The sequence below is a fragment of the Agrilus planipennis genome, unplaced genomic scaffold (genome assembly GCF_000699045.2).
Source record: "Agrilus planipennis isolate EAB-ADULT unplaced genomic scaffold, Apla_2.0 scaffold285, whole genome shotgun sequence".
Classification (NCBI taxonomy): Eukaryota; Metazoa; Arthropoda; class Insecta; order Coleoptera; family Buprestidae; genus Agrilus; species Agrilus planipennis.
Genome location: NW_020441050.1, coordinates 20,530 through 33,273, shown reverse-complemented (window position 1 = coordinate 33,273; position 12,744 = coordinate 20,530). Strand labels below are relative to the sequence as shown.

Here is a 12,744-nt window from a genome sequence, read left to right as displayed (position 1 = left end):
TCATCAGTCCTAAGACTGGTTGGACACGTACCTCCACTCTTTCCTATCCTGAGCTAAACTTCGCATTTCCCTAAAACTAGAACAACCCACATCCTTAACTATTTGCGAAGAGTAATCTAATCTAGGTCTACCTCTACCCCTCCTAACTCCTGTTTCTGCCTCTAATATGTCTCTGACTAGATCTTCATGTCTGAGAAGGTGTCCTACCAACCTATCTCGCCTACCAAAAAAAATAAGAAAATGATTAAAAATTATCTTAGCTTTAATTTAGAATATTTTCGTTAGAAAATGCCTACATCAATGTGGAAGAAATGGGTGCCTTTTTTTCAAAAACTACTTGCAATAATTGCAGGTAATATTTCCGTTCTTTACTAACTCCTAAATGCTGATATAAGTTTTGGTAATAATTTACAAAATTGATAAGGTAGTTTTAAAAATAAATACCCATCCCGTGATTTTCGGTAGACCTAATCAGGAAATGACAGTTAGTTAGTTTACCACGAATGAGTTGAACATGTGACATCACAGTTTGTGACGAGACAATTAAATATTTGATTTGTTTGCGCGACGGAGTCCACGTCGAAAGCTCCAGGTTAATAATTGAGTCGTGTGGCTTTTAACACGAGCTCCGATCTCCTCTTTTATTCACCATCTCCGCTGCTTTAAACGTGAACTTGACATCTCAACCGATTTAGAAGTGAGAATTATTGGACTTTTCGACCAAAAGTGCTAATAGCTCAACGACGTATTTTTTACCTCAAACACTTCACACAAAACCACTGAATAATTTCACGCTTGACATAAAGGAAAAGCGTACAGGTAGTTGAAGGTCGATTTATCACAGTCAAAACAGAGGAGACGCGGGACATACGCTGTGATGAAGGTTAATTAGTGAATATATAACTTACAGACATGCACTTTATTATTTATCTAATTGTTTCTTTGATTATGTTTACATGTTCTGTACCTATAGATACTGATGTTTTTTAAACAGTAGATATTATTGATGACATTTTATGAAACCTATTTTTTTGATTCTCTTGTGATAGAATGAAAAGTGGAATCAATGTTTTTCTTCAGTTACAGCACAAAGTGGTGTCTAAGATAGGCCTTCTAAAATATAGTAAGAAACATTTCAAAGGTGTTTAACATTAACCTTCCGGTCACGAAATCTTTGCTTTCAAATCCTTATCAAGACATCTCTACCTTCTAATTCCAAAACCATCAATGCAAAATATCTGTAAATGTTGGAGAGGCCACCACTGCATAGTCAAATAATCATTGTGGTCAATAAAATATATGAACTTTCGGTTTAATATTTGGTCAATTCCAATGTTGAAACTTAAAATTTAATCATAAACTAAAATTAAAAAAAAATCTTTTTCTGCCTGATGAAGAAGCCATTGGGAGATGAAATAAAATAGTTTGTATCTTTAATTTTGTGTAGTTTTTCGTTATTAATATGGAGCTAGAAGAACTAGAAGCTTTTCGTTGATTCAATTTCGATATTGGTACACAAGTTAATTGGTTTCCTTTAACTGCGGTGAAATGATCTCATCTCTACCATTCCTTTCAACTTTTGAAATATCTGACTTTCTATAGATATCGAAAATCAGCGACTTCTTCTGTTGATTCACTTTCATTTATTTTCATACCATAATCTTTTATCAATACCGTTTCCATTTTATTTAATTAATCTCGGGCTCCTCTTCGCTAGATGCTAATACTGATATATCATCTGCAAATTTAAGTATGCCAATCCTTTGTCTCAGGCAAGAAGATCTAGTCAGAGACATATTAGAGGTAGAAACAATAGATAAGAGGAGTGGAGGTAGAACTAAATTAGATTACTGTTCGCACATAGTTAAGGATATGGATTGTTTTAGTTTTAGGGAAATGCGAAGATTAGCTCAGGATAGGAAGGAGTGGAGATGCGTGTCCAACCAGTCTTAGGACTGACGACCTTATGATGATGATGAATCCTTTGTCCTTGTATATCTACTCCTAATGTTGTCACATTTTTGTGAATAAAATAATTCGAAGTGGTCTGTATTCTGTCGAAACTGCCAGACGCGGATCGCGATTTCGATCTTTTTGGATCTCATCAGCGCGTCTTAGAAAATACCACAAATGGCGCGGTAAACGCCATCTGTAGTACGATGCTACATTTGAGGATTACATATGCTCCAACAAGGTCCATTTAAATATATGGATGGTAACGTGCTATCACGTTGAGGTTAGCTACGGCGGGATTCGTTTCAGCAAGTAGATATCCATATATTTAAATGGAGTTTGTTGGAGCATATGGAATCCTCAAATGGAGCATCGTACTACAGATGGCGTTTACCGCACCATTTGTGGTATTATCTACATTTTTATGATATTAATCGCATTGTGATCAATTTGCATTTAATTTCCTTTTTAACTGCGGAACCCTACAGATGGTATTACATTTTGGATTTCGGAAATTCAGCTAGGTAATTCCTCGTACCTTGTAAATTTTCAATTGCTCTTTGTCACGAATGCCGTTCTCCATGATATAGTGTGTTCTTACGATAGTAGGTGGTCTTAGGCGCCTCCGAAAGAATAATAATAAGAAGTGGAAGAGCATTTTGCTCGCTCACGTGCCCTCCTTGGCCCAGGGGTGCCGTAAGACGCCAGCGCCACGGACGACCCTCCTCCGAACTAGACGTAATAAAGGCGACTTATGGGGCACAATTACACAAAATATATTCACGGTTTTTTATTACTCCTTGCGGCAAAAGAATTGCTCCGCTCTTTTATTGTTCCATAAGGGCGTTACGAAAGAAGTGGAAATGTAATTGTTTCTTGTTTTTTTTTTTTTCTTAGGGTGGGGTAATATATACAAGTGGTAGTGGGTAATTTTTACCCTTGCGCTACTGCAGAACAAAAAAGGGCCGTCTTTATGAGTATCAGGGTGTCTTGATTGGCTTACCAATATTCAATTACGTTCATTTGTTTTACTGCCGAAAACTGTATCTTCATCTAAATATTCTTTTTAGTTTTATTAAAACGTAGATTCGATAAGTCAAGTAGCTTGATGTTTTTGCAAAATATTCGACTTGATTTACAAATCAAGCTTTCCAAAAATCGATAATTTGACTTTACGTTCCGGTATACAGGGCCCGTTCTAAGCGGGGCCAGCTGGACAATGCCCAGAAATGAGGGGCGCAAAATTGATGAAGTAAATTCTTCGGTGGACCAAGAGATTTTAAAGTAAAGCAGTCAACCAGGAAGAAAAATAGGAAAGAGGGAACCAACTCTTTTGAGATTTCACAATTTTTAAGTTGAGAATGCAAGGGAATTCTGGATTTCAATCTTTTTCGTTTCGTTTATGTATCATAAAGATTCCGGACCTATGTTGTGGGAAGTAGTTATTTCCGATAGTTTGTATGTAAGTAATACAATATTTTTTGGGGAATACCATGATGGTTCTGCATTGTCATTATTATGGAACTCAATCTCTCTCGTGTTAAATGAGCTTGCAATCTACAACGGTGTGGTCTAGCGTTACAACAGACTTCTGCTTCCACTTCCGCAATTACGGAAATTCCGCATACTTCTAATGAACAATTTAAAGTTTAGAAAGAAATGAACGCCTTTAAATACAATTTAACTTATTCTTATTACTTATCACTCGTAAGTGATNCATTTGGTGTGTATCCAAGAGGAAAAGGATTAGGAGGTAGTACATTAATAAACGACAACATCTTTTTGCGAGGTGCCGCTTCAGATTATGACAAATGGACAGAATTAGGATTGGAGGGATGGTCTTTCCAAGATGTCCTTCCCTATTTAAAGAAATACGAAAACGCATCTTTTGAAAACATCGACGTGGACTATCATGGTTTTAATGGAGAGCTCGTCATTGAAAACTTCAAACACGTTTCAGATGTTGCTACGGCATACATGGAAATACTAGAAAGTTTCGGCTACAGTATGACGGACATCAACGGTAAAAACCCTCTAGGATACGGCATTGTTCAACAGTCAACTTACAAAGGTCGCAGAGAAAGTGGCGCCAAAGTATTTATAGACTCAGTGGTGGAAGAACAAACTAATTTACAAATCCTTACTGAAGCACTTGTGATACGAATTGTCACTGATAATTTGAGAGCTACCGGTGTGGAATTTATACACAACGAAACCAAATATCACGTGAACGCCGTTAGAGAAGTAATTGTATCAGCTGGTGTAGTTGGATCTCCCCAGTTGTTAATGCTGTCAGGGATCGGTCCTTCCGAGGATCTCCTCAATCTGAACATAACTCCAGTCAAGGATTTACCAGTTGGTCAATTCTTCCAAGACCAGTGCGTCGCAGGGATTCAAGCAACAACGAATTATTTTCAAAACACTTCCTTGGAATATGAAATATCTCGATATCTAAAGGCTTCCGGATTTTTGACATCATCAGCCAGAGCAAATGTTTATACATTCCACAATATTAAGAACTACCCGACAATGGAACTCATTTTTCTTGATGGATTTGGCCTACAACACTTGAACGACACTTTTGGTTTTACAAATCCATTGACCATAGCATTGTACAGTGTTTTGCTTTATCCAAAATCAGTGGGAAGGATTACGCTAGCTTCAAATAATCCATTAGAGTTTCCTCTAATAAATCCTAACAGCCTATCAGAAACACAAGATTTAGAGGCTTTGGTAGAAGCATTGGATTTAACGTTATCCATTCTATCATCGGAGCCATTCAAAAAGTTTAACGTTACACCACTACGTGACACAAAACTTTGTGGAGACTATTCGTTTGGTGACGCAAGTTATTGGAAATGCTTAATCCAATATAATGGCATTGCAGCATTTCATGGTATAGGATCCTGCAAAATGGGATGGAATAGTTCAGAATCAGTTATTAACGAAAGATTACTTGTCCATGGTATGGACAATATTAGGATCATAGATGCTTCGGTAGTTCCTTCGTTTGTAACTGGACATCTAGTTGGAACTGTTTATATGATTGCCGAAAAAGGGGCCGATATGATTAAAGAAGATAATCTTATAATAAGAGAATATTTAACATCCAATAGTGATTACCGAACAATTTCATCAATTTCTTTTCTTCTGTCCTCAATAGTCATCATTTATTCAACAGTTTTGTCATATTTTAATTAATTAGTTCTGTATGGTTAATAAAGATGGAGTTGTAGTTCACATAACCTTGAATGTATTATTGTTTTCCTGAAATCAGTTAGTTTTCCTTTTCTACGTTTAGGTACAATTAAAGAAACGTATGCAACATATTTTTTAAACATTCCTTCTAATACATCTTTCCTTTCCTGTCACTGCATCTTACGGTAAATTGATAAATTGGCGAAGTCAGAGGTCTACAACGCAACTTCCTTCATACGCACTAGCGGACAAAAAGTGGTCAGAAAAAAAAGCTTTCCTAAAGGATAAAAATAAAGACGTTTAAGTCACCCTAAGTGGTCCTGACAAATCCTGACTAGGATGTTCATTCTCTAGCCTAACGAAATCCAAGAGATCCCTCTAATATAATCTTTGCGTCAGTTCGAATCTTTTCCTCCATTGGTGAGGTAAAGAGTCACATTTAACAAGCTTATCTAATAGCGGATGGTATTACTGAAAAATAAGCTTTGCTGCCATGTAATCGAATAGAACGATTTTAAAAAAGAATTAGATCATTTTATACAATTTCTTGCCACAGATATTAAATTATTTTTTTTGTTATTAATTAAACAACTAATCGATCAGTATTAAATCATTAATCACATTTGTACCTATTGTAAGTGGAATTATACGTCGACTTATTAGAATAAGCCGTATTCCAAACTGCCGAATTTTTGAAATTTACTTCAACAAATATAAAAAGAAAAACATACTAAAGACAGTTATATTTTTATTCAATTTATAAATAATTAAGAAACGTATAAATTCATTAATTTTTTAAGTTCAATGGAAACGTCGATGACTCCCTATCTATAAGTTAATGTAATATTTAGAAAAGTGCTCGGTTCAAATTTCCTAACCCTAAGGAGCCCACTCCAAGTCCAAAGACAGGAGCTGTTGGACCAGTAACTTCAACACTTGTCAATCCACCGCATGCGTTTGGTGCAGTAACTTCAGTGCTGGTCACTCCTCCTAGAAGCCCGTTACCAAGACCGGCAGCTCCAAATAATCCACCACCCAAAGTACCAAGCCCTAAACCAGCAACTCCTGGAAAGGCACCAAATCCGTTAACTGTTGTTGTCTCAGAAGATACAACACCGGGAGCAGCAGGTCCAATAAGTCCATTTCCTAGGAATGGAGCACCAAGTCCTAAACCAGCAATTCCACCAAAGTTGTTAAATCCGCTAACTGCAGTAGTCTCGGTAGATACAACTCCAGGTGCTATACCTCCAATGAGTCCGTTTCCTAAGAAAGGAGTACCAATACCTAAGCCAGCAATTTCTGAGCAAGGAGCTAATCCATTGATTGCAGTGGTTTCAGTAGATACAATTCCTGGAGCTCCAATGATCCCGTTTCCTAAGAAAGGGGCGCCAAGACCTAAACCAGCAACTCCTGGGAAGGCACCGAGTCCATTAATTGTGGTTGTTTCAGAAGATACAACACCTGGAACTCCAGCTCCGATGATTCCGTTTCCTATACCAAGTCCTAAACCAGCAACTCCCGGGAATGCACCAAGTCCATTAACTGTGGTTGTTTCAGAAGATACAATTCCAGGAACCCCACCTCCAATGATACCGGCACTTAAGAAGGGAGCACCAAGTCCTAAACCAGTTATTCCTGGGAAGGCACCGAGTCCGTTAACAGTGGTTGTTTCAGAAGATACAACTCCAGGAACTCCAGCTCCAATGATTCCATTACCTAAGAAAGGAGCACCAATTCCTAAACCAGCTACTCCTGGGCAAGCACCGACTCCATTAATTGTGGTTGTTTCAGAAGATACAACTCCTGGAACTCCAGTTCCAATGATTCCATTGCCTAAGAAAGGACCACCAAGTCCTAAACCAGCAATTCCTGGGAAGGCACCAAGTCCATTAACTGTGGTTGTTTCAGAAGATACAACTCCTGGAACTCCAGCTCCAATGATTCCATTGCCTAAGAAAGGACCAGCAACTCCTGGGAAGGCACCAAGTCCATTAATTGTGGTTGTTTCAGAAGATACAACTCCTGGAACTCCAGCTCCAATGATCCCATTGCCTAAGAAAGGACCGGCAACTCCTGGGAAGGCACCAAGTCCATTAATTGTGGTTGTTTCAGAAGATACAACTCCGGGAGCTCCGAAAAGACCATTTCCTAGGAATGGAGCACCAATTACTGAGCTGATCCCTAGCTCGTTAATGCCAGCTATGGAGGAGCATGGTGGTAATCCAGCAGTTGCAATTCCAACACTTGGAGCTCCAACAATCGCAGCAGCTTGAATCTAATTAAATAAATAATGAATATCTCAAGTTAGAGAGTGCATTAGGTAAGGTTGATTGGGGAAAATCATGATGAAAAAAATGATTACTCGTATCAGTTAATTATTACCTGTGCAAATAGCTGTAGCGCAAAAATTGCAAAAACGGCAGAGTACATTTTTATTGCTGGTTGTAGGTTGTAGTTGTTTGAAAACGATTCACTTACGTACTATGTCTTAACAACGGCAATCATCGTATTTATATGCGTCTATGCCGCTATTGCACAAAAATATTTTTGAATATTCTAATATCAAATAACGAATGTTTTGGGAGATCAAAGTTTATATTTATTAATTGTTTGCTCACGTACTCGTGTTACTGTTTAGATTTACTATCTAATTTGAAATATTAAAAATCATGCTTTGATATCGTATTAACTAGAAAATGAAAATTTTGCCTACATTAATTTTGATTAATTCTCTCGTCATTTTTTCGATTCTGCGAAAACCCGGGCTACGAACTACGAGTGTCGCCGTTTGTTATTAATAGAACGTGTTTATATTCTCAATCAAAACACGCATAGAAGAACAATGCATGTATTGCATAATTAATAACAAATTATTATCGCTTACACCTCTGCAGGCGGTGCGCGAGGTAAGTCGACAGGTACTTGGGAAATATGGTAAAGTTGTCCCGTTGAGTTACTAATGAACTGATCTAGCAGAATTCAAGCAGAACAAACAATAAAGTTCATATTCTTTTTCAGTGGAGAAAATTAAGTAGTACAAACTTGTTTCAACAGTTTTTTATTAATGATATCCTCTTCAACAAGTAGATATTAAATCCTAATAGATTATAGTATGTGGTCGAGTCGATTAAAATAATTGAAAAGTTTTTTTTGTGTGTTTTTGACAGTTTTTCTCTACCTATGGTACCTACATTATATCGTTAAAACAACAAATGCTAATCGCATTAGTTTTTATTTAATTTTGCGGTTCACAAACATTAACTTCTATTTGTATTTCAATAATCTTTAATTTTCTTTTACTTTTTGCTTAATAAACGATACTATAAAAACAAACTAGAGAGGCTTAGAATGGTCAAAACAAGTTTTGTACTCTCATCATAGTCACGCCCTGAACGGATAAGATCTTACACTTCACTCTGCCGGAAACATAATCATTGTAGAGTAGGACTTCCTTTTGAGCGTGATGCACTTATTATAATTTTTAATTCAGTCGGAAATTCTAAAATATGCAGGACAAGAGGTTAAAGATCGTACGTTTAAGCTAGTTAGTCACATTTACGAGACGGGTCCCAGAGGATCATAAACGTAACGTGGTAGTAACCATACTTACCAAAGAGAGGCGCAGATAGGTGCGAACAATCAGGTTAACTTCCCATGCGTCAAAAATCTTAACTAGAATTGTACAGAGGAGGATAGAAAAGGGAAAAATAGAATAGGGCGGAAGAACTATTAGGGGAAGATCAATTTGGGTTTAGAATAAATAGATTAACGTGGGAGGCCATTCTAGCTTTACGGGTAACAATAGAGAAAACGATAGAAAAAGGAAAGAGTGTGTACATAGGATTTGTAGATTATNTCACCCTTGCGCTACTGCAGAACAAAAAAGGGCCGTCTTTATGAGTATCAGGGTGTCTTGATTGGCTTACCAATATTCAATTACGTTCATTTGTTTTACTGCCGAAAACTGTATCTTCATCTAAATATTTTTTTTAGTTTTATTAAAACGTAGATTCGATAAGTCAAGTAGCTTGATGTTTTTGCAAAATATTCGACTTGATTTACAAATCAAGCTTTCCAAAAATCAATAATTTGACTTTACGTTCCGGTATACAGGGCCCGTTCTAAGCGGGGCCAGCTGGGCAATGCCCAGACATGAGGCGCGCAAAATTGATGATGTAAATTCTTCGGTGGACTAAGAGATTTTAAAGTAAAGCAGTCAACCAGGAAGAAAAATAGGAAAGAGGGAACCAACTCTTTTGAGATTTCACAATTTTTAAGTTGAGAATACAATTCTGGATTACAATCTTTTTCGTTTCGTTTATGTATCATAAAGATTCCGGACCTATGTTGTGGAAAGTAGTTATTTCCGATAGTTTGTATGTAAGTAATACAATATTTTTTGGGGAATACCATGATGGTTCTGCATTGTCATTATTATGGAACTCAATCTCTCTCGTGTTAAATGAGCTTGCAATCTACAACGGTGTGGTCTAGCGTTACAACAGACTTCTGCTTCCACTTCCGCAATTACGGAACTTCCGCATACTTCTAATGAACAATTTTAAGTTTAGAGAGAAACGAACGCCTTGGAAGACAATTTAACTTATTCTTATTACTTATCACTCGTGAGTGATGCACCCCTATCTACTGGGAGCATTGTTTTTTAATGGCGGGTTTTTGCAATAGTGTAGGACCTAAATCCTAGTATTCCGTTTGTTGATATTTTTCAAATTTTATTCTCCTCTTACTGGGTCGTTACTTTAATTTAGTCATTATTACCATATGACTTTACGAGAATGTAATCTTCGCATAATTTTTACGGTATCTATATATTTTTTTCGGTGTAGAGTGTACTTCCCATTCCGTATTCGCTTCCGTTTCCACTTTACTATCTACTACTACTTGTCCACACAAAAGTGATGCTGATCAGGTCCCTGGTCACACCCTTTGCCCAAAAAAGTTACCAGTATTTATTTAAATAACTATATCTTCCAAAAGTGCGTTTTCCTTCGAAAAGGGGGATTTTACTATCCTGAACACGTAAATCGATGCAAAATTTGGAACCCAGAATTAGAAATTAGAAAAAGAATGAATGTGGCTTTATGATGCCGTTCAGAATTGATTTGTTAGGGTAACAACGTACGTACTTCATTCGGCTTCATGGGTCAGAAGTGCATGAACACATAATTGCATTATGCTGATACCCTATTGGGAAATTGGAGTAAGTGACACACTACCACGACAGGGAAGGCGACGGTTGATTGTGTGAGCTACAGAGCCAGTGCAGTGTCGAAACAAGACGGTGTCCCTTGATATAATTGACATGTTTTGCACTGACGCTAATTGCTCGCTTGCAAGCAATTAGATCTGCATGTCGCATGATCCACTGGGACATCCCAGAATTCAATATACTTTTTTATTAGTAAGTACAAGCTTTGTCGTTTAACTTATATCGATTAAGAAAGTCCAGATGATGACTTCTGTTATCATTAGGTGCAATATTAAATATGAATCTGAAAATTTGTTGATGATTATAAATATGGTGGAGGTGCCGGACATCACATCTTGTCCATATAAGTAATATTATTGTTGGTGAAAACAAATTTCATACGAATTGTCGTAATTTTATTTAAATCAAACAATATTAATCCAATAGTAACTATACAGATGAAGAAGATTTAGAGTCCCCTTACCTATTTTCTGGAAAGTATTGAGATTTATTTCTCTCACATAGATAATTTGGTATAATTGGTATTGACGAAACAGAATTGTATGAAAATAAATAAAAGTAAAACAAAAATACTGCCATGCAAGGGAAGAAAAAGTAGAGAAAGAGCGAATATAAAGGTAGAGGTGGAGTTAGAGACGAAAAATTAGAAGAAAAGGTTGATTTTAGGTATCTAGGAAGTTAGATAAGTCAGGCCGGAAGGAGTAGTAGGGATATAAAGCAGAGGATAGTGCAGGGTAGGCCTTCAATAAAAAGAAGTCACTTCCTTGCTAGCGAACGGTTAATTTAGAATTCAGAAAGCGATGCTACAAATCTTTTATTTACGTACCGTGGATAGAGAAAGTTAGAAATCAAGAGATGTTAGGATGAATAGGAGAAGAGTAAAAATACGCGAGATAGGTTGGTAGGCATGAAGGTCTAGTGAGAGACATATTAGAGGTATAAACGGGAGTTAGGAGAAGTAGAGGTAGATTAGATTAGATTAGATTACTGTTCGCAAATAGTTAAGGATGTGGGTTATTCGAGTTTTAGGGAAATGCGAAGATTAGCTAAGGATAGGAAAGAATGGAGGTGCGTGTCCAACCGGTCTTAGGACTGACGACCTTATATGTGATGAGATAATTTATATTTATATTTTACCTATATTGTATACGATTTTCTTTCTGAATACTCTTTTGGCATATATTCTAAGGATTCTAATTACCTAAGTACCTAATTCTAACTTTAGTTTTTATCGATTATATTTGAAGGTAAGCACCGCCACTGGATCAATCTACACATAATTGTTTATATCTTTAGGTTTTTTAAAATTCTTGAAAACCTTTATACACACATACGTAAGAAATAAACAAATTTCCATACGAAATTGTAAAAATAAAAAAGCAAATAGTCGAAAAAAACGTACCATCCTCTTCGTGATTGTAGAAAACGGCCTCTCTCCAGTAATTCTTCAAAGTAATAGTAAATAAACATAATTTCTACTTATAAATTATTCATTCATTCCACAAAAATTGTTTAGCCATATCGTTACTTAATACCTATTGCGATGGAAAAAATTTAACATTTAAAAACAAATAGAATGAACGGATTACTTCCATTAAACTAATTTATAAAGGTATTAAAGAATTGATTGACACTTTGGTCGGTTTAAAAGCAATAATCACTTTATGATCGTGTGGTTAAATATCCGGCTAACTAAATAAAGGTAACGTTCTGCTTTACGGAGTATGGTGCACGCTTAAATATTTAACTCCATCGGATCGAGAACGATGAAAAGCTTATAAAATATTTGAGTGCTCCTGGGATAGTTAAAGGTGACATCAAAAGCCATGCAAAGGGAAAAGCCTGTTGGAATAGAATAGGTGAAATCATGGCATTCCGAAAAACGCCGGCGGGAATTTGCGGTAACAACAAGTCCGACGCTTATTTCAGATTTTCTCTCTTGCTGTTTCACAATTTTCTAGAAAATTTAAGTGCCAACGTACCGACATTTTAAAATTAAATTCAAAACTATAATTCAGTACGAGAAAATCGTCCCATTTTGGATATTGCATTGACTAAAACTTCATTAGCAATATTTCGTAGTTCACGCCACAAAGACAAGAATTTGTAACATAAAATGATCCTTGATTGTTTACTATTTAGTGGTACCATAACTTCTTTGTCGATTTGGTTACTTGCCCATTACGTGTATTGTGAGCTACATCGTGGATTCACCTCAGCATTCGTCTAGGTAAGTGGACCTTGTTGAGCATATTGAATTCCACAGATAGCGTTCACCATGACGTTTGTGGTCTGTGTTCTGCTGTGTCCCTGCTCCTCAACTGGTATCGAAAATGGAAACTTGCTACTAACGAGACCAAGTC

The 12,744-nt window shown here is 36.6% G+C and overlaps 2 protein-coding genes across 5 annotated transcripts in view; one reads left to right on the top strand and one right to left on the bottom strand.

Moving 5' to 3' along the window:
- Positions 1 to 5,198, top strand: part of LOC108742493 (glucose dehydrogenase [FAD, quinone]-like) — a 13,100-nt gene extending 7,902 nt beyond the window's left edge. For all 4 annotated transcript variants that reach the window (XM_025979984.1, XM_025979982.1, XM_025979985.1 and 1 more), the window contains exon 5: positions 3,681 to 5,198. In XM_025979984.1, the coding sequence (XP_025835769.1) occupies positions 3,681 to 5,154 (1,474 nt within the window). In that variant the 3' untranslated portion in view covers positions 5,155 to 5,198. The remainder of the gene's footprint in view (positions 1 to 3,680) is intronic.
- An 800-nt stretch (positions 5,199 to 5,998) lies between these two features.
- LOC108742492 (elastin-like) lies at positions 5,999 to 7,674 on the bottom strand. The gene is made up of 2 exons (XM_025979994.1): positions 7,534 to 7,674; positions 5,999 to 7,426 (listed from the first exon to the last, which is right to left on the bottom strand). Exons 1-2 carry the CDS (start codon positions 7,579 to 7,581, stop codon positions 5,999 to 6,001), a joined length of 1,476 nt encoding a protein of 491 aa, XP_025835779.1. The 5' UTR covers positions 7,582 to 7,674.
- Positions 7,675 to 12,744: the final 5,070 nt, after the last annotated feature.

Excerpts from the sequence above, each read along its gene's own strand:
- LOC108742492 (XM_025979994.1), bottom strand. The coding sequence starts at position 7,581 with ATGTACTCTGCCGTTTTTGCAATTTTTGCGCTACAGCTATTTGCACAG. Across the intron at positions 7,427-7,533 it reads CGCTACAGCTATTTGCACAG|ATTCAAGCTGCTGCGATTGT; the intron begins GTAATAATTAAC and ends TTATTTAATTAG.